Raw genomic sequence first — 21,419 nt, forward strand, 5'->3', positions numbered from 1 at the left:
CAGAGGCTTTTGAGCTCACACAAAATACTACTGGGGCATAATGAGCAGTGCGCCATTTTATTGGTGGTGCTGGGATCTTGGTTGGTTTTTCACTGTGTCTTTTTAAATTTTTTTTTTGTTAAGCAGATCCCTGAAAGATCAGCACAGATTCTGGCCTCGGGTTTGGTCTTGACAGTAATAGATTCCAGCTTGCCATATGCATCTACTGAGTGACTTGGAGAGGCAGTGCACTCTTTTGTATGTGTATGGATGATTGTCTCCATATTCTCCATGAATTCAAAAGGAACTATGAGTTACCCACTACAGACCTTTCTAGCACCAATCAGTATTCTTTGTTACCTAGTCCAATGAACACAGCAACTTTCACTGTAGTGTAGACCTGCTACAGACTTTTCTTTAGTCTGGGCTCCACTGGAAACTTGTAGTCTTTTTAGTTACCTAGTTAATTGTTCATAGTAAAAAACCTAAGTATGGTGTATGCTGCCACCAAAATCCATTGAGTTACACCAACGTGGGGAATGTAAATCTTTGTAGAGTTTGTATTCCACCCTCAGGCATGCATGTGATAGGATATTTGTAGTTCTTGCCATTTCCTGCTATCAGGTCTGATTGGGATGCTGTCAAAAATACAGTACAGCTCTGTCTGTGAAATACCAAGAGATACAAAATTCCTTCAAACTCTATTTTGTCTGAATGGAGAGTTAAATAGCTCTGAGGTGAGCCAGCAATTGTATACTATTGTCTTTCCACAGATATAATGTAAAAATAGTTTTGCCAGATTGAGTTCTTGGTTGATCGATTGTTTTTTCCTTATCTTTTTAAAATGTCATCACATTGCCTTATGATCTTCCAGTCTTTATTTTTATTTATGAGACATCCTCTGTTAATGTAAAGAACGATCCCTTGTATGTAATGAGCCATATTTTCTCTTGCAACTTTCAAGTACTTTGTTTTTGTCATTTGACAATTTGATTATGATGTGTCTAAATATGGGTCTATTTGAGTTTCTCCTACTTGGAGTTCTCTGAGCTTCTTGTTTGCATAGATATATGCTTTTCATTACATGTGAATGTTTACAGCCATTATTTTATAAAACATTCTTTCAATTCTTTGTCTCTCTTTTTTCCTTCCAGGGCCCTGTTATGTGTATCTTGGGACACTTGAATTTTTTTCCCACAGATCTCAGAGGTTCTTTTCATATTTCTTCATTCTTTCCTTTTCTGTTCCTCAGACTATATAATCTCAATTGTCCTATCTTCTAATTTGCCAATTGTTTCCTTTGTTCAAATCTGCTGTTGAATCCCTCTAGTGATATTTTCATTTCAGTTATTATAGTTTTCGCATACATAATATCTACTTGTTTCCTTTTCTTTTTTTCTTTTTTCTTTTTTTAATTTTATTTTGAAATAAATTCAAAGTTACAGGAACAGTTGCAAAAACAATACAAACCCCATACACAGCATACCCTGACCCCCCTCCCCCGATACCCTGATCCGCCAACTTTAACATACTGTCACACTGCCATTCCTTTCTCTCCCTCCCTCCCTCCATCCCTCCCTATCTATCATCCATCATCTATTGCTCTGTCTTCTGAACATATGAGAGCAAGCTGCACACATCCTTGAACAAACACTATAATTCACATATACAATTCCCATGAACAAGAACATTCTTTTATGCAACCCCAGTAAGTGCAGCTAAGAAGTTCAAGAAATTCAACATTGATACAAAGCTTACATTCTATATTTCCTTTTTTTTCCTTTCTTATGTCCCAACTGTGTCCCTTTGAGCTTCCTGTCCTCCATCCTCAGATCCCATTCAGGATCATCTTTGGCATTCAGTTGTCATCTATTTAGACTGTCTTTTTTTTTTCTTTTTTTTTCCAATTGTGGAAACATATATACAGCCTAAATCTTCCCATTCCATCCCCTCCCTAGCATTCCATTAGTGGGATTAATCACATTTAGAATGTTGTAATGCTATCACCTTCCCACCATCCATTACTAGAAATTTCCCTTCACCTCAAACAGCAAGCTTACACTCATTTCTTAACTCCCCATTGCCCCTTACCCCACTCCTTGTAACCCATACTCTACTTTTCATCTCTATGGTCATATTCTCTGATAATTTCTTTGTGTTTGCTGTGGGGCTTAGATTTAACCTCTTAAATCCATAACAATCTTGTTGTTCTTTGATACCAACTTAACTTCAATAGGACAAGTAAACTATGTTCCTATACTCCTCCATTACCCTGCAATTATATAGTTCTTGTCAAAAATTACATGTTTTACCTTGAGTCCAAAACCACTGATTTGTCATTAGAGTTATGTATTTTATATTCTGTGGGAAGTAAATAGTGGAGTTACAAATCAAAATTTATTGACTTCTATTTGTATTCCATTGTGGTCAGAGAATGTGCTTTGAATATATTCAAATGTTCTTTTTTGTTTTTAAATTTATTGAGGCTTGCTTTATGTCCCAGCATATAGTCTATTCTGGAGAAAGATCCGTGATCACTAGAGAAAAATGTGTGTCCTGGTGATTTGGGATGTAAGGTTCTACATATGTCTGTTAAAATTCTCTATATCTCTCTCTCCTTTCTTTGTTTCTCTGTCAGTAGGGCTCCCTTTGGTATCTGAAGTAGGGCAGGTCTTCCATTGGCAAAATCTCTCAGCATTTGTTTGTCTGTGAAAAATTTAAGCTCTCCCTCAAATTTGAAGGAGAGTTTTGCTGGATAAAGTATTCTTGGTTGGAAATTTTTCTCTCTCAGAATTTTAAATATATCGTGCCACTGCCTTCTTGCCTCCATGGTGGCTGCTGAGTAGTCACTACTTAGTCTTATGTTGTTTCCTTTGTATGTGGTGAATTGCTTTTCTCTTGCTGCTTTCAGAACTTGCTCCTTCTCTTCAGTATTTGACAGTCTGATCAAAATATGTCTTGGAGTGTGTTTATTTGGATTTATTCTATTTGGAGTTCGCTGTGCATTTATGCTTTGTGTATTTATATTGTGTAGAAGGTTGGGGAAGTTTTCCCCAACAATTTCTTTGAATACTCTTTCTAGACCTTTACCCTTCTCTTCCCCTTCTGGAGCAGCAATGAGTCTTAAATTTGGACTTTTTATTTTACCTATCATATCCCTGAGATCCATTCTGATTTTGATTTTTTTCTCCATTCTTTCTTTTGTTCTTGCATTTTCTGTTCTGTCAACCTCTAGGACACTGAGTCATTGTTCAGCTTCCTCTAACCTTGTATTATGAGTATCCAGAGTCTTTTTAATTTGGCCAAGAGTTTCTTTTATTTCCATAAGATCTATTTTTTTATTTACTCTTGCAATTTCTTCTTTATGCTCTTCTAGGGTCTTCTTTATGTCCTTTACATCCTGTGCCATGTTCTTCATGTTGTTTATATCCTGTGCCATGCTCTCATTCTTTGAGTGTAGTTCTTTGATTAATTGCACCAAGTACTGTGTCTCTTCTGATCATTTGATTTGGGTGTTTTGGATTGGGTTCTCCATATCGTCTGGTTTTATCATATGCTTTAAGATTTTCTGTTGTTTTTGGCGTCTTGGCATTTGCTTTGCTTGATAGGGTTCTTTCAAGTTATAAAAAAATACCAATGTAATTTTTCAGATCCACAACTTGGTGGCGTTCACTTTCTCTAACTAACCAGCAGATGCACAGCTCTGCCTTCCCAGCTCTGGGACAGCTAGGTATGTGTGCAGTGCCGTGGGATACACTCCCTGTCTGACTGGGTTTCCTGGTGTGGCTCTGGGCTGTGAGTTTGGCCCCGGGCAGAAGTGTTGCCAGCATGCCGGGGAGCTTGCTGCAAGCAGTGTGGTTTCTTTCTCCTTTTGGCTCTCCCCTCTGCCCCCCTGGCCCTGTGGCAATCAACAGTGGGCTATCCTCCATGCCAGACACTGAGAGGTTGACACAGCTGACTCCTGCCTTGCTTCACTGCGTGGTTCTCACTGTCATAACTGCAGCCGCTCCTGTTTTTTTTTGTTTTTTTTTTTAAAACTAGTCTGTCTTCAAATGCCAACCCCCAGTTTCCCCATACCACAGTGCAGCTGTGGGCCTTTCAGCTGGCTTACTCACTCATTTCAGAATACAGACTCCCAGTTTCACCAAGTGCACGGTCCCTCTGGTTTTAGCAGAACTTGTTCAGCTGGTGCATTGTTGGAAGTGGTATTCTGGGTCACTTTCTGGTTTTTATCTAGTATTTTACATGGAGGTGTTTTTTTGCCCCGTCTCACCTAGCTGCCATCTTAGGTTCTCCTACTTGTTTCCTTTTAAACCATCTTTATCTCTATTGATATTCTCTATTTTGTGAGATATCATTCTCATGCTTTACTTCTTTAGACATGTTTTCCTTATTTCTTTTAACAAATGTATGATGGATACATTGAAACCATTTTCATTAAATGTGACATTTGGTTTCTCTACCAGGTTAGCACTGTTTCCTGGGTATGGTCACATATAACTGTATCTTTACATGTCTTGCAATTTTTTGTTGTAAACTGGACACATTTTGGGTAATATATTGTATCTGCTCTGTATACTCGTTTTCCTTACTCTCAGGGCTTGCTATTGTTGCTTACCTGATGTTTTTGCTTTGTGACATGGCTATGTTATTTTAGTGAAGTCTATTTTGTCCAGTGTGTGAAGGCTTTGGGGTGTCATTTCTTTGATGGTACAGACTTGGGTATGTACACCCTCACCCTTGATTCATGGTTTTGATATGACTATCCTTCTCTCACTCTTTCCGTGATTTCTCTGTTAAGCTGCCTGCATTATTTTGAATTACATCTTGCCTGTTAGGTTCCACTATTTACTTGCTGACTACTCTATTCATTTGGGCATAAATTGTTCAGCACTTTTATCCAATGATATTCTGGCAAGTGTTGTTCTTTAGGCCTGACTTGAGTTTTGTTATGACCACAAGTCTCTTCTCAGTTATTTTATTTCTGGGTTCTTCCTAGTGAAGTCATTGGCCTATGTATTGGCTTATTTTTCTTAATTAATGGGGGTTTTGTTTTTTTGCCTTTAAGTTCAACATAGTCTATTTCCAATAAAGTCAGATCCTTTGAGGAGTGCTTCAGAGACCTCTTTTCTTATAGAGAACCTTTCCCCTGGCAACCCTCTGAGCCACTCCTCTGGGCTGTCTGTCTTGACTCTCACAGCATGCAGCTCTGCTCTGTGAACTAGCTGGTGTGAGGGATATTGAGGCCTAGTATTCTCAGCCTGCTGTGCCTCTGTCTGAAGGGTGTTCCCAATCTCTCAGCCATACTCACTAGGATTTAAACTCTTCATTTTGGAGTTGGAGGTGACAAGAAATGCTGCTCCTTTCTGTGAGAGTGAGTCAACACTGGGAGCTGAAGGGAGATCGAGTCCTGTCTTCTTGGCTGCACAACATCTAGTGGAGCTTCCATGAAGCTGAGCTTGGAAGAGAGGGAGGACAGTTTTGATAAAGGTATTAGGGACCACAGACTGTCTGTTCTTAAACATATTTTACTAGGTATTATTGGATAAATGTTTGTTCACTTTCTGTATGTTCTTAAAATAATTTCCAGACACTATAAAAATTGTTTCTTTAATAGTTTTCACCAGTTTTATGTTTTTGGTTGGGGAGCAGGTCTGCAGGTTTCCTCACATGGTTTTCTTGAAAGTGGAATTTGTTCTGACTCATTAGCCTGCAATACCACATATAATTCATACAGAACCTTATTGAACTTTACCAAATTCTATCTCTATAGGTATGGGTTTAATCAGGTATATTTTAATCCACTGGGACCTGTGTCAGAAATAAGCCAAAAACAGAATAACATTGGTAGGGCACTTTGACACCTAGGCTACAACAGAATCCCTCAGAAAGCAAGATTACTGTTAAAAAATACTGCATGAGAAATACCTCAGGTGAGTCAGGAAAATATCCGGCATGAATAAATATGATCATATATAGCCATAGTTAGACAGTCATGAATATTATTTGATAAAAAAGAATCTGAACACAATTGAATTGTTTGAAAGTATGAAAGAGGTGAAATAAGGAATAGAAACCACCAGAAAGACAAGAACGAAAAGAAAAAAAGGATATTTGAAAAACAAGCAAGTCAGACTTCTAGAAGTGCAGCCTAGTCACTGAAATTTAAAACTTGGTTAATTGGTCATATTCCAAATGAATAAGCCTAAAGATAAAACTGGAAAATGGGAAGTCAGTTTTGAGGTAAAAAGTCAAGCTACAATGCTGGACATTCAACAGATTGAGTATATCCAAGAAAGGATAATAGATTAGGAAAATAGATTAAGATGTTGCCATCATATCTGGTAAGAGGAAATCAGAAGAAGAGAGCAGGGAGAAAGTGGAGGGACTATATTCAAGTATATGACTGCTGAGAACTTTCTACAGCTGAAAGAAAGCAGCATAATGTTTAAAAACAAGTTGCTGCAGACATACTGCCTATGTTTGTAGTATATCTTTGCCAAGGAACATCTCAAAACTTTGTCCACATTGCATAACATCTATGTACATCTATTCTGCATCTGTAAAATAAACATAAGGGTTGTTATGATGACTTAATGAGTTAATATGTGTAAGGGTTTTAGATTAGTGTCTGCCATGAAGAATGCACCATATAGGTTTTTGTTAAGTAAAAAGAAAATTATAAGTCTTCAGATTGAAATATGGTTATGGCAAGTCCATGTTGTAGCTCATCTCAAAAATAGATGCTAAATAAGGCATCCCTCACAGATTTTATCCCCTGTGTGTTCATTCCCCTTTAATGAGGTGGACTAATGACTGTTTTGACCAATGCAATGGAACAGAGATTATGTTCTGGGATTTCTGAGGGTAGATCATAAAAAACCTTGCAATTTCTTTCTAAGTGTGTTTTTTTTTTTCATCAAGAAGTTGTGAAATTTATTTTTGAACCTTAATATAGTCAGTTTTAAGTACATTTAAGTTATATATAAAATAAGAATATTGCATACACCTCTAAAAGTACACATACTCCACATTTACTTTTTTTTTTTTTTTTGGTGGTGTTGTCTGATTCTTTTTTTTTTTTAATCATCATTTTATTGAGATATATTCACATACCACGCATTCATACAAAACAAATCGTACTTTCGATTGTTTACAGTACCATTACATAGTTGTACATTCATCACCTAAATCAATCCCTGACACCTTCATTAGCACACACACAAAAATAACAAGAATAATAATTAGAGTGAAAAAGAGCAATTGAAGTAAAAAAGAACACTGGGTACCTTTGTCTGTTTGTTTCCTTCCCCTATTTTTCTACTCCTCCATCCATAAACTAGACAAATCCACATTTACTTTTAAATTCATTATGAAAGTGCTTGCACTGTTGGATATTAAACAAATTTTCTTGGAAAGTAATTCGTATTAAAACAATTTCAGAGGAAAACTTCAACACTACCATCAACTCTAAAATATGATTTGTAGTGATGATTCATCTCAAATATGGATTTATAGTTAATAGAAAGAAGAAAGACTTTTTTTAAAGATTAAAATGTATCCAACATCAGTTTTACGGAATAACATTGATTTCTTTTGCACCCTCCTCTGGGATCTATTTCTGTATTTCTTCTGTTCGAGGGTACCTCAGAGATGAAGTGACCACTATTAAAGAGGCCATTCTTTTTTATTGAAGTAAGCGATTGCAATCGTCTGGATAGTGTTTCATGTTCCTATTTCATAAACCACCGTACACCTGCCTTCTCTTCTGAGGGCACAAGGGATGCCGTCCTCCTGGAAAGGAAATAGCTTTGCTCTTGTTTGTCAGGCAAAGAATCCTGCTGTTTAGCTGCCCTGGGCCGCTGACCCTTCGCCCGCAGCCTGCGCGGGAGGAACAGCGGTAGCAGCAGCAGCCTCCGCGGCCCGACCTGATCTTCCGCGAAGCCATCTTGGCCTCTTTCCAAGTCTCTTGAAGTACTCATTCGTGGGCTACTCTCAGGAAACACGAATGCACTTTCCAAATTAATGGCCATATTCCATTTATTAATCTGTATGAGCAGTGATGTCATATCCTACGTTACAGCTGTGATTGGGTTACTATTTGGTCGATTCTGGGACACCCTACAGCCAATGTGCAATGTCCTGGCCAATGGAAGTTTCAGTGGCTTCCACTTGTCCTTGCCACGGTAACTCATTTTCCACAACCTAGGACCTGATATCGAGGTTTCTCTAATTGCCAAATATGTTCAATCCCAGTTATGCAACATGTAGTCAGGGAAATGACTATTGGGTATGTCTGCAGTACCAGAAGATCCACTGTAGAGCAGACTTTGACCATGACAAAGTTTTTGCGTGGAGTCTGTCTGTCCCTCCTCTAACCGGTTGTCCATGATGCATTGGTTTGGAGGTTAAATGTCAAACAAATCATGTGTGCAATAGACCTTAACAGATCTGCATATTCCCCTTCACCCAGGGTCAATTTGGGTTTGCAAAAGTGAAATGTCGAATTTTAGAATAGTTTGTCGAATATTTCAAAGTGTATTTTCATGGTCTTGTCCATCTGTCCATCTTTAAAAATACATATAAATGTTGGCAACCAACTGCCATATTCGGATCAGTGGTCATTTATAGGTACTTTGAGGTGAGGAGTGTCATATTTTGCCTATTTTTTTCCAGAATTATCTCAGCATCTATAACGTCACTGCTTTCAATTAGCGTGTGTTTGTTGCTAGGAAAGGAAAACCATAAAACATTTAATGAATTCTTCATGTTTTCCCAATATTACATCATATTACAATGCAATCTGTCAGAATAGAAAAACAAAAAAAGTAAAAAGGGTTTTGAAGGTCATAATTTTCCATGACTAAGCTGAAGAATCAAAGGAGACCAAAGGAATTCCTGACACTTTTTCAGTTGCCTACACTTTTAATGCTATTTTACCAAAATCTTTGACAATTTGGCTGGTTGACTTCTGCAGCCTTCCAGATATAGTGGTTCTTGAACACTTTATGTAAACCATTGGTTCCTTTATTTCTGTTAGTGATTACAATGCTGTTAGCTTTCATTACTTTTTTACTTCATGTTAGGAGAATAAAAAAATCACAAAATACCTTTTTCAAATTCTTCTTAAATGAAATGTGAGTTAGCATTTTGCTTTACCGTTGAGTAACCAAGGCCCTAAATTAATATATTCAATATATTATATAATATCAATAATAATATTGATAATAATATTTTATTGGTCACATTTAAATGGGTTACATTAGGGACACAAAAAGAGGACTAAATGAATTCACTTGAGTAATACAGCCATATTAATCTATCTAATATCATACAAGAATACATTAGGCTATATAACAAAGAACTTATAGCAACTGAAAACCTAAAAAAAATCCACCATTATGGTTCTATTGTTAGTGTTCATCCGTTTAAGTTTCTTTTATATTACCAAGGAATGCATTTTTTAAATATAACTAGATAGGGCATTTATCATTTTTGTACCCATATCCTTCTTTTATATATATTATAAGCAATTGCAGCAAGGCATACATATATATCCCAACGTTCTCATTGCCTGCTTATTTAAGCCTCAGAAGATTTCCCTGTATTTAGTCAATCAAAGCTTCCTGCTGATCACCCTACTCAAGGCCCCCTTCACTTCCCTGTTCCTCAGGGTATAGATCAGTGGATTCAGTACAGGAGTGACCACAGTGTACATGATGGCAATGACCCGATCCTGGTCCATGGAGCTGCCTAAAGCAGGACGAATGTAGGTGAAAAGAGCAGGAACATAGAGAAGCATAACTACCATGAAGTGGGAGGCACAAGTAGACAGTGCTTTGTGAAGCACACTGCAAGAATGAGTTTTGAGGAAGAGATAGGTGATAATGGAGAAATAGGAGAGAAGTATCAGAAAGAAGGGGCCCATGGCTATGGTCCCTGTGACAGTATTAAGCAACCTCTGGTTGAGATCAATGTTCCCACAGGCCAGGTCCAGCAGTGGCTTAATATCACACAAGAAGTGATGGATATGGTTGGAACCACAGAAGTTCAAGCGAGAAGTCATTATGGAGTGCAGCGAGGCATGGAAAAAACCAATGACCCAGACTGTGCTTGCCACCTGAATACAGAGCTGATGATTCATGATGACAGTGTAATGAAGTGGTTTGCAGATAGCCACAAAGCGGTCAAAGGCCATCACGGCCAACAAAATGGCCTCAGTGCTTCCAAAAAAGTGGAAAAAATGAAGTTGGCTTATACATCCCAAGAAAGAAATTGCTTTATGTGAAGAGAGGAAGTTCTCCAGCATCTTTGGCAGTGTCACCGTGGAGTAGCAGATATCTAGGCATGAGAGGTTTCCCAGGAAGAAATACATAGGTGAATGGAGTCTTGGATCAGAGATGACAATCATCAGGATGGCTCCATTCCCCACCACATTGAAAATGTAGATTGTGAAGAAAACCACAAAGAGAAGAGGCCACAGTTCTCGGATGTCTGTTACTCCCAGTAGAAGAAATTCAGTGACTGAGGTTTGATTCAGCATCACTTAAAAGAAAAGGCAAAATAATGTATGGAAAACTCCCAGCCCAGTATTTTCTCTCCAAGACCCAGATGATTTGAGGGAGAATATGGTTGTTTTACATGTCCCTCTGATGAGAGGATTTACCAGGCATGACCCTTTAGTTTGTTAAATACTAAAGCTACATATTGACTGTCTCACAATCTTTGTTTTCTTCATTAGATTATTCATAAATACTTTCCCTGCTCTCAGAGTTCCATGTTTTCAGTCTACCATCCTCTCTGGTTGTGAACATCTACATTCTTTTGCAACTTTCCTTTCAGCCTTCCTAAGTCATTCAAACGGGGACATTTTAAATATACTCTAACTCACAACTATCAAAATCCAAGTAAGAAACCTCTTGAAATATTTCAGCTTAAGAAAAATGTACAGGGATGACCTAATTACAACCATGAAGTCTTTTTTTTTTTTTAATCATCATTTTATTGAGATATATTCGCATACCACGCAGTCATAGAAAACAAATTGTACTTTCGATTGTTTACAGTACCATTACATAGTTGTACATTCATCACCTAAATCAATCCCTGACACCTTCATTAGCACACACACAAAAATAACAAGAATAATAATTAGAGTGAAAAAGAGCAATTGAAGTAAAAAAGAACACTGGGTACCTTTGTCTGTTTGTTTCCTTCCCCTATTTTTCTACTCATCCATCCATAAACTAGACAAAGTGGAGTGTGGTCCTTATGGCTTTCCCAATCCCATTGTCACCCCTCATAAGCTACATTTTTATACAACTGTCTTCGAGATTCATGGGTTCTGGGTTGTAGTTTGGTAGTTTCAGGTATCCACCACCAGCTACCCCGATTCTTTAGAACCTAAAAAGGGTTGTCTAAAGTGTGCGTAAGAGTGCCCTCCAGAGTGACCTCTCGGCTCGTTTTGGGATCTCTCTGCCACTGAAGCTTATTTCATTTCCTTTCACATCCCCCTTTTGGTCAAGAAGATGTTCTCTGTCCCACGATGCCGGGTCTACATTCCTCCCCGGGAGTCATATTCCACGTTGCCAGGGAGATTCACTCCCCTGGGTGTCAAATCCCATGTAGGGGGAGGGCAGTGATTTCACCTTTCAAGTTGGCTTAGCCAGAGAGAGAGGGCCACATCTGAGCAACAAAGAGGCATTCAGGAGGAGACTCTCAGGCACAAACATAGGGAGGCCTAGCCTCTCCTTTGCAGCAACCGTCTTCCCAAGGGTAAAACTTATGGTAGAGGGCTCAACCCATCAAACCACCAGTCCCCTATGTCTGTGGTCATGCCAGCAACCATGGAGGTGGGTTAGGCGAATACCCCTGCACTCTCCACAGGCTCCTCAAGGGGGCACTACATCTTTTTTTTTTTTCCTTGTTTTTCTTTCTTTTTTTTTTTTTTTAACTTTCCCCTCTTTTTTAAATCAACTGTATGAAAAAAAAAGTTAAAAAGAAAACAAACATACAATAAAAAAACATTAACCATGAAGTCTTTAAAGCAGCACAATTTTATTACAAATTGTAATAATAGCTTTTCTTCATCTAGAATATAAATAGCATCAGGGGTGACCTCTTACTGATCACTTCCTGACTCATATCCCTGGAAGCAACATGAATCCCTGTCTAGGGTGGGAACTGAGGCCACATTATTCAGATATTAGCCTGAGATATATTTGAAAAATTTCTCTGCCTTATCTGCTGGTAAGCTTAGTCTTCCTATAAACTGTGCCTTAATATTTTCTCAATATAGGATCCCCAAATTACTTCTTGATGACAAATGGTATTTTACTCTATTCTCTTGTTTCCGTTGGACTCTTTTCTATGTCCTAGATACCAGCATCCCTGGGTAAGAAGGTCCTTCCTTCAATGGAATCAAGAGTTCCTCCTCTCGATCACACAATAGTGAACACTCCTTGAGGTATCTATGTCTTCAATCCTCTAAGAATTATCTTCTTTCATGACCTATTCCTTTATGTCCCCAACATAAATTTTGATTGAGATTAACTTACTCTTCAGATATTAGGGAATTATCTGTCTCCAGGGAAATTAACCTTCTTCACCTGTAGTTTCATTAATATGGAACCCAGGAGTCTGTCTGCCCCAGATCAGTCCCTCCACTTCCCTATAAGATTCCAGATACTCTCAACTGAAAAATCAGTGTTCTTTTTATGTCCCCTTTTTTCATCAAATAGTCATGTTTCCTACACACTTAATGCCTCAATTGTTATTTTGTTTTTAGAATTGAAATAAAATATTTTTCTCAGTTTTGGTAAAATTCTTGAAAAACTGGAAATAAGTTAATTATAATAAGATTTAATAATTGATTATATTTGGGCCGTTTACAGCATGGTAGAAAGAATTTTGTCTCCTTTCCTGTATTGTATGTAAGTACCTGTCATTATTATCTTTGGGTACACTGACCAAAGCAGACATAATTTGTGACATAGCTTCCCCTTTGTCCTTATCATTTCCAGATGTAGTGGATTGGCTGTTGTTATTGGGAAGATATAAGCCAGGATATGTGAGACCCTTAGAAGAGGGGAAGAACTGTTAGAAGAATGAAAACTGCACGGCATTCTGAATAGACAGGCAGATATTAGGGAGCCTTAGAAAAATAGGGAATCATTTAAGGTTTGAGAAATCATTGAGGGGAGAAGAAAATGATTTGAGGTGGCTAGAATAAAAAAGTGATTGAACTAAGGGACACTTTTAGAGAACCCCTGGGATTTTAGTTTTTATGGTTGGAAAAAATTCTGAGAAGTTATCTAACTACTACTACACTTCCAATAAGTATTGATTTCATAACTCTTGGAAAAGATTTTTAACAGCCATATATTATTTGTGTTTTAAAGAATTTTACCTTCTGTGTTTAAAATAGAGATGATAAGTCAAATTTTAATGATCAGACTTCAAAAAACATTGTATCAGAAATCCATTTGGAAAATTTTTTACTAACTTTTAAATAAAATTAGAAATTAGACTGTCCTCTATTAAATTATTTAACTGCAGTTTTAATATTTAAAGTTTACAGATTTTCTTTGTAGAATGTTTAGAGAACCAGGCATGATGAACTGGGGATGAGATATGGCAATAAAAATATGGGAAGTAAAGTGGCTTGATAATTCACAACTGCAAGGAATAGCCTGCTATGAACTAGGAATTTGGCTTTAAATCCTGGGCAATTAACCTCAATCCTAGCAAGCAGACAGATCATTTACTACCAGGTAGATTATACGGGCAACTTCCCAGCCTGTCTCCTATTTATTCTTACCTGACTGAGTTTTCAGATTCAGAGACCAGAAAGCTTTTCAGGTTTTCACTCTCAGTGTCTGTAAATAGGAGAAAATTATTTAAAGTGATCTTCACCTTTAAAAACTTCTTTCTCCCTTTCTGAATTCTGTCTGGCTTTTTATGAGCCATAGATCTCTAGACATAAAAATCCTGAGAGAGTGTGTCACCTGGGTGCTGAGAAGAATGTTTGTAAGATGAAACAGAATATTTTCCACTGCTCTAATTTGAGGGGCCATCTTTGGGGAATTTCTTTCTTGAATTTCACTGTTTTCATCATTCTTCATATTTTTTTCCCTTCCAAAGCCTAGTCCTTGTTTCAGAACCATGGACAACAACACAAGTGTCAGTTGAGTAAAATTTCCTTTGATTACCTTTGATTACTTTTTCATTATTGGGACTCCCTTGATAAATGTTCTTTGGTTTATGAAGTGGAATGAAAATTGTGAGTAAGAGTTAGGGAATGGGTGCTAGTTACAACCCCTTGATTGGTAAAGAAACCGATTATCTTTAACATTCTCTTTGTTTAATAAAGTACTATTATGGAAACCAAAGAAAGATGAATAAAGAGATGTATATTGTGTTTTGTTCCTGCTAAATATGAGTATTCAGTTTCAGTGATAACACTAAATTATTTCTTTAATATTAGTATCCAAAAGTCAAACATCTCTGTTTGTGGGGAATGATGGTGATATCTCCAAGGTGTATCTTGCTTCTTCCTATATCGATTTAGAAGAAAATTTCATCCTTTGCCAATGGGTATCTCTGTGTGATCTTTTTTTTTCAATTCATTTTTATTGAGATATATTCACATACCATGCAGTCATACAAAAAAAGTGTTTATTCAATTGTTTACAGTACCATTAAATAGTTGTGCATTCATCACCAAAATTAATTTTTGACATTTTCATTACCACACGCACAAAAATAATGAGAATAAAAATTAAAGTGAAAAAGAACAATTAAAGTAAAAAGGAATGCTGTGTGACTTTTTTTTTTTCTTTGCCCATTTTTCTACTCATCCATCCATAAACTAGACAAAGGGGAGTGTGGTCCATATGGCTTTCCCAATCACATTGTCACCCCTCATAAGCTACATTTTTATACAATCGCCTTCAAGATTCATGGGTTCTGGGTTGTAGTTTGATAGTTTCCGATATTTACTGCTAGGTATTCCAATTCATTAGAACCTAAAATGGGTTGTCTGTATTGTACGTAAGAGTGCCCCCCAGAGTGACCTCCTGGCTCCTTTTGGAATCTCTCTGTCACTGAAGCTTATTTCATTTCCTTTCACATCTTTGTTTTGGTCAAGAAGATGTTCTCTGTCCCATGATACAGGGTCTAGATTCCTCCCTGGGAGTCATATTCTGCATTGCCAGGGAGATTCACTCCCCTGGGTGTCAAATCCCATGTAGGGGGAGGGCAGTGATTTCACCTGCCAAGTTGGCTTAGCTAGAGAGAGAGGGCCACATCTGAACATCTGAGCAACAAAGATGCATTCTGGAGGTGGCTCTTAGGCACAATTATAGGGAGGCCTAGTTTCTGCTTGACAGCAACAGTCTTCCCAAGGGCAAGTCCTGTGGTAGAGGGCTCAGCCCATGAAACCACCAGTCCCCTATGTCTGTAAGCATATCAGCAACCATCGAGGTGGGGAACCCCAACACCCTTGCATTCTCCACCAGCTCCTCAAGGGGGCTCTGCATATTTTTTTTAATTAACTCTTTTTCTTTAAATCAACTATATAAAAAAATTAAAAAAAACATAGAATTAAAAAACATTTTAAATAAACCGTAACAAGGGAGCAAGAAAAAGGCAACTAACCTAAGATAAGTACTTTACTTCCAACATGTTCCTACTTTACCCCAAGAAAATAACCTAATATAGCAACATTGCTGTGAACTTGTTCCTACTATACCCATCAGAAATTAACAAACCATAGTCATTCCTGGGCATTCCCAGAACATTAAATTTACCCACGATAGCTATCTGTTCTTACTGGGTTATCATTCCCCCTTCCTTAATTGCTCTCTATCACTAGTTCCCCTACATTCTACATTATAAACCTTTTGTTTTACATTTTTCATTGTTCACATTAGTGGTAGCGTATAATATTTCTCTTTTTGTCCCTGGCATATTTCGCTCAGCATTATGTCTTCAAGGTTCATCCATCTTGTCATACATTTCACGACATCGTTCCTTCTTACAGCCGCATAGTATTCCATCGTGTATATATACCACATTTGATTTATCCATTCATCTGTTGAAGGACATTTGGGTTGTTTCCATCTCTTGGCGATTGTGAATAATAATGCTATGAACATTGACATGCAGATATCTGTTCGTGTCACTGCTTTCAGATCTTCCGGATATAAACCAAGAAGTGCAATCACTGGATCTATATCTAGTTTTCTAAGGAACTCCCAGACTGACATCCAGAGTGGCTGAACTGTTATACAGTCCCACCAACAATGGATAAGACTCCCAATTTCTCCACATCCTCTGCAGTGTTTGTAGTTTCTTGTTTGTTTAATGGCGGCCATTCTAATTGGTGTGAAATGGTATCTCATTGTGGCCTTAATTTGCATCTCTCTAATAGCTAGTGAAGCTGAACATTTTTAAATGTGTTTCTTGGCCATTTATATTTCTTCTTCAGAGAACTGTCTTTTCATATCTTTTGCTCATTTTATAATTGGGCTGTGTGTACTATTGTCATTGATTTGTAGTATTTATTTATATATGCAAGATATCAGTCTTTTGTCAGATACATGGTTTCCAAAATTTTTTTCCATTGAGTTGGCTGCCTCTTCACCTTTTTGAGAAATTCCTTTGAGGTGCAGAAACTTCTAAGCTTGAGGAGTTCCCATTTATCTATTTTTTCTTTTGTTGCTTGTGCTTTGGGTGTAAAGTCTAGGAAGTGACTGCCTAATACAAAGTCTTGAAGATGTTTCCTTACATTATCTTCTAGGAGTTTTATGGTCCTATCTTTTATATTGAGATCTTTGATCCACTTTGAGTTAATTTTTGTGTAGGGTGTGAGATAGCAAATGCCAAGAGGCCAAAAACAACAGAAAATTTTAAAGCATATGAAAAAAAACCACACAATACGGATAACCCAAGCCCAAACACCCAAATCAAAAGATCAGAGGAGACACAGTACTTGGAGCAATTAATCAAAGAACTAAAGATGAGTAAGAGCATGGCACAGGATATTGAGGACATGAAGAAGAGCATGGTAAAGGATATAAAGGACATGAAGAACACCCTAGAAGAGCATAAAGAAGAACTTGCAAGAGTAAATAAAAAAATAGATGATCTTATGGAAATAAAAGAAACTATTGACCAAATTAAAAAGATTCTGGATATTCATAGTACAAGACTAGAGGAAGCTGAACAATGAATCAGTGACCTACAGGATGACAGAATGGAAAATGAAAGACAGAAGAAAGAATGGGGAAAAAAATTGAAAAAATCAAAATGGACCTCATGGATATGATAAAAAATATAAAACATCCAAATATAAGACTCATTGGTGTTCCAGAAGGGGAAGAGAAGGATAAAGGTCTAGGAAGAGTATTGAAAGAAATTGTTGGGGAAGACTCCCAAATCTTCTAAACACCATAAATACACAAATCATAAATGCCCAGGAAACTCCAAATAGATTAAATCCAAGTAAATCCACTCTGAGACATATTCTGATCAGACTGTCAAATACTGAAGAGAAGGAGCAAGTTCTGAAAGCATCAAGAGAAAGGCAATTCACCACATACAAAGGAAACAGCATAAGACTAAGTAGTGACTACTCAGCAGCCACCATGGAGGCGAGAAGGCAGTGGCATGACATATTTAAAATTCTGAGAGAGAAAAATTGCCAACCAAGAATTCTTTACCCAGCAAAGCTCTCCTTCAAATTTGAGGGAGAGCTTAAATTTTTCACAGACAAACAAATGCTGAGAAAATTTGCTAACAAGAGATCTCTGTGTGATCTTGCCATTTAGTCAAGCTTTCTAAACAGTTATTAATGCAATGTTCTTCGTCCACTTTTTCTACTGAGTTTATATTCTTGTTGCTTTGTAAGAGAGAGGTAAGTATATATTCATTACTTTATTAATTCTTTGTCATATGTTGCAAATTTGATACAACTCATTAACACTCAATGGGTATTTTTTACATTTCAGTTATTTTTCTGAGTTCTCAATATTCATTATCTCGTTTAATTCTTACAAAAACCTAATAAAGGAAGCCCTAAAGCCATTCCAATTCTATCTTGGAATACCAAGGCTCAGAAGAGTAAAGTAAATGCCTCCATTTCTTGAGATTAATTGTGGAACTGGGATTGAAACTGAGACTCTGGTTCTAGAGACACTGAGGCAGTGATTGAATAAAAATGTCACCATCTCAATTTTAACCCTTCTTGAGTAGAAATCCACTATGATAAGTCATGATCAGCAATTTTCCTCTTTATTTTGTTTTCATTTGGGGTGTTGTTTTTGGAATAGTTTTCCTCCTGAAGGGTCATGATATTGTCTTAAATTTTATTAGCAAGACCAGCTTCATGAGCATGTGTCCTATGTAGCTGCACACTTGGTTGAATGTTTTACTCTCACTGTCTTGTAATTCTTCATAATTTTTGATCAAGGGCCCCTGTATTTTTTAAGGCTCACAAAGTATTCAGCTGATTTGTTTATTAACTTTAGAGTTTTAGGTTTGCTATTTACAGCTCTATACCTCTTAGGGTTGATTGTACTTATGCTGTGAGATAATGACCCAGATTTGGCTCTACCTTGTTTCTGTGAAACTAGCTTTTCTTTCTCACAGATGTGAGATGCCATTTCTAAAATATGCCAAGTCTGCATAAATACTCAGCCTGTTCCTCCACTTTCCATTTTGTTCCATTGATTTCTTTCTGTTTTTGAGTAATGAACTCGGTATTAATTGATGAATTTATAATAAATCTTACTCTATTGGAGTTGGTTCTAGTCTGTATTCTTTTGTAAAAGTGACCTGAGGATTTGACAGCTCATTTCACAGGAATTTCAATGTTAAAAATAACTTTTACTTTACAGAAGGAAAATCAAAGGCCAATCCAAGGGAATGGGTTAGAATTTGGAGCCTTGAGTAAAGTCAGGATTCTTGAATAATAATATTACAACAAAAGGAGAATAATAGAGGTTTACCCACAAATAGAGGAGATTACAAAGATGTTCCCCCATAGAGCCTAGGCTCTGAATAATAAAAAAAAGTTACTCCTGGGAAGATGTGATGGTTAGTTTCATGTGTCAACTTGGCCATGTGATGGTACCCAGGTGTCTGGTCTAACCATTACTGCAAGGCTGGTTTATTTCATCAACAGTCAATTGACTGTATCTGTGGATGTTTTCCTCAACAAAGGGTGTGTCTTCTGCAGTGAGAGAATTTAATCAGCTGGTTTTAATCCAATCAGTTGATGACTTTTAAGGGAGAAGAGAGAGATCATTCATTTCCTCTTCAGCCAGCTAGCTTCTCCTGGGAGTTCATCAAAGACCTTCATTGGAGTTGCCAGCTTGCTGCTTGCCCTACAGAATTTGGACTTGTGCATTCTGATCTGTGGTATTTGGATTTGTGCATACTGCCCTATGGAATTTGGACTTAGGCAAGTCCACAGTTGTGTGAGACACTTTTGTAAAATATCATATTTAAAAATATCTCCTGTTGTTTTTGTTTCTTTAGAGAACCCTAACTAATACAGAATTTGTAACTTCAGGCCTGCCCTTCAGAGTATTTGGAATTTGAATTTACCTGATTTGAGACCTTGCAGAACTAACCTAACAATATTTAGCATAAAAATTGATCTCAGGATATCTTTAGCCCTGGAACACCTAGCTAAAGTAAATAGTTTTGAAGGTAAAATCCAGAGGTGTCATGAAGGCTAAATAAGTGGATTGAAATAACTTATGTGATTGTTATCATTTGGTCCTCTAGTTGATCTAAAATATTGATTATAAAACTGCTTCCTAGATATTCTTATAGGAGAGAAAAATTATTCTTCAGACACTTTGATACTTTCTAAATAATGTGTTGATTTTAGGTAATTTTCCACATGATCTTTTGCATTTTATGACTGTTTCTATGCCGATGGTGATCTTTCTGTTCCAAGACTTGATTGGAAAATAGAAACACACAATTTTCCTCTTAAATTATAGTCACTAAATGACTTGGAAGTTCAACATTAGAGAATTTCTCTCGACATGAATAATACTGTTCATGATACTGAAAATTTTACCAGTATCTGCTGAACTGAAATAAATACATTTTTTTCCTGGTTCTTAATATAGATTGTGAAAATTTTATATATTCATTATATTTTAATTGAAGAAATCAAGTATTAACATTTCATTGTGAAGTGAATTATAACAATTATTACATTTCATTTTTAATTTTAATGCCATATGTAATTAGTTGATTTAATTTCTTATTACTTTTTGTTCATCTTTAACCCTAAGCCTTTAAAAACCTTATTTGGACAAGATTCAGGATTAAATAAATCAAAATAACCCACATGAATTTCTTTTTTGTCTAAATTTTATTTATCAAAAAATTAAAAATAAAACATTTGAACAAAACAAAGGAATAAGAAAACAAATACCCTAAAATCACTACATTGCTTCCAGTATGCTCCTACCATACCCCAAGGAAATTAAGAAACCATAGTCACTCCTGAGCATTCCCATATCATTAAGATTACCCCAATATCTTATCTGTTCTTGTTAGATTATCTTTACACTTTCACTAATTGTTTATCTCTAGGTATCCTGTTAGTCTACATTATAAGACACTTGTTTTACATTTCTCAGAAAGTTCATATTTTTGATATCACACAATATCTCTCCCTTTGTATCTGAGTTACTGCACTCAACATTATGTCTTCAAGGTTCATCCAAGTTGTCATCTGCTTCACAACTACATTCTTTCTCACTGCTGCATAGTATTCCATCACACGTATGTACCACAGTTTATTTATCCACTCACCTGATGTAGGACATTTAGGTTGTTTCCATCTCTTGGCAATTGTGAACAATGCTGCTAAGCACATTGGTGTGCAAATATCTGTTCATGTCACTGCTTTCAGGTCCTCTGGGTAAATACCAAAAAGTGAAATTGCTGGATCATGGGGTAACTCAATACCTAGTTTTCTGATGAACCACCAAACTGCCTTCCAGAGTGTCTGAACCATTATACAGTCCCACCAGAAATGAATAAGAGTTACAATTTCTCCTCATCCTCTCCAGCATTTGTAGTTTCATGTTTGCTTAATGGTAGCCATTATTATTGGTGTGAGATGATACCTCATTGTGGTCTGATTTGCATTTCCCTAATAATTAGCAAAGATGAACACTTTTTCACGTGTTTTTTATCCTTTGGTATTTCCTTTTTTGAGAAATGTCTTTTATTTCTTTTGCCATTGCATAACTGGGCTACTTGTACTAATGCAAATCAGTTGTAAAATTTCTTTATATATACAAGACATCAGTCTCTTATCAGATAAATAGATTCCAAATATTTTATCCCATTGAATTGACCGTCTCTTTACATTTTTGAAAAATTCCTTTGATGTACAGAGGCTTTTA

At 36.8% G+C, this 21,419-nt stretch overlaps 1 protein-coding gene across 1 annotated transcript; it reads right to left on the reverse strand.

Annotated features, from left to right (window-relative positions):
• Positions 1–9,595: 9,595 nt before the first annotated feature.
• Positions 9,596–10,522, reverse strand: LOC119540307 (olfactory receptor 12D2-like). The gene has a single exon (XM_037844427.1). It carries the CDS (start codon positions 10,520–10,522, stop codon positions 9,596–9,598), a length of 927 nt encoding a protein of 308 aa, XP_037700355.1.
• Between the last annotated feature and the right edge of the window lie 10,897 nt (positions 10,523–21,419).

The sequence above is a fragment of the Choloepus didactylus genome, chromosome 7 (genome assembly GCF_015220235.1).
Source record: "Choloepus didactylus isolate mChoDid1 chromosome 7, mChoDid1.pri, whole genome shotgun sequence".
Classification (NCBI taxonomy): domain Eukaryota; kingdom Metazoa; phylum Chordata; class Mammalia; order Pilosa; family Megalonychidae; genus Choloepus; species Choloepus didactylus.